The sequence below is a fragment of the Bison bison genome, unplaced genomic scaffold, assembly GCF_000754665.1.
Source record: "Bison bison bison isolate TAMUID 2011002044 unplaced genomic scaffold, Bison_UMD1.0 scf7180017859304, whole genome shotgun sequence".
In the NCBI taxonomy this organism is placed as follows: domain Eukaryota; kingdom Metazoa; phylum Chordata; class Mammalia; order Artiodactyla; family Bovidae; genus Bison; species Bison bison.
In genome coordinates, this window is record NW_011489876.1 from 309,552 (window position 1) to 310,148 (window position 597).

The 597-nt window shown below is 66.0% G+C and overlaps 1 protein-coding gene across 1 annotated transcript in view; it reads right to left on the reverse strand.

The window, feature by feature from the left end:
* The window catches only part of MEX3B (mex-3 RNA binding family member B), a 62,040-nt gene that overhangs the window by 1,952 nt on the left and 59,491 nt on the right, over window positions 1–597 (reverse strand). Inside the window, exon 6 of the mRNA XM_010830990.1 lies at window positions 399–593. Within this exon, the coding sequence (XP_010829292.1) occupies window positions 399–593 (195 nt within the window). The remainder of the gene's footprint in view (window positions 1–398; window positions 594–597) is intronic.

Genomic DNA, 597 nt, shown 5'->3' on the forward strand with positions numbered 1-597 from the left:
TCCTCTGGGCTCCATTCCGCTTTGCAGAAATCCAGAACCCTCCTCCCATCCGATGCTCACTCCTCCTCCTCCCCCCTCCCCAAGGACCGATCGGAGGCCCCCTCCCCCAAGCATCTATTTAAATTTTGTTTCCCCGGAGTGGGTTGGGTGGGGGGCGCCAGGGGAGAAGGCGGTGATTTTCTCATGAGAGAGTGTCTCCCGCCGTGGCCGCGGCGCAGCTCTGGGAGACAGCCTGCCTGCACTTTCTTTGTCTGGGGCGCCGGCCCTTCGCGCGGCTCTGCCTTCCTCCTCAAGGCTCCCCGGCACCGCGGGTCTCCCACCTCCTTCTCCCGCCCTCCCCGAGGGGCGGTGGCCCGAGACCCTCTCTCCTGCATCCGCCCATCCCCAGCCGGACCCACCTTGCCGCCCCACGATCTCGGCGACATGCTCGGAACTGGGCACCGGCACGCACTCGGTCATGTTCACGCTCTTCTTTCGCGGCTCGCTGTCGTACAGAGACGCGCCCTCGTCACTGTCCAGCCCTAGCAGGGAGAGCTGGTCGAGTGCGAGCTGCAGGGCTCTTTGGTCATCCAGGGTCTCTCCGCCGCCTCCTCCTCC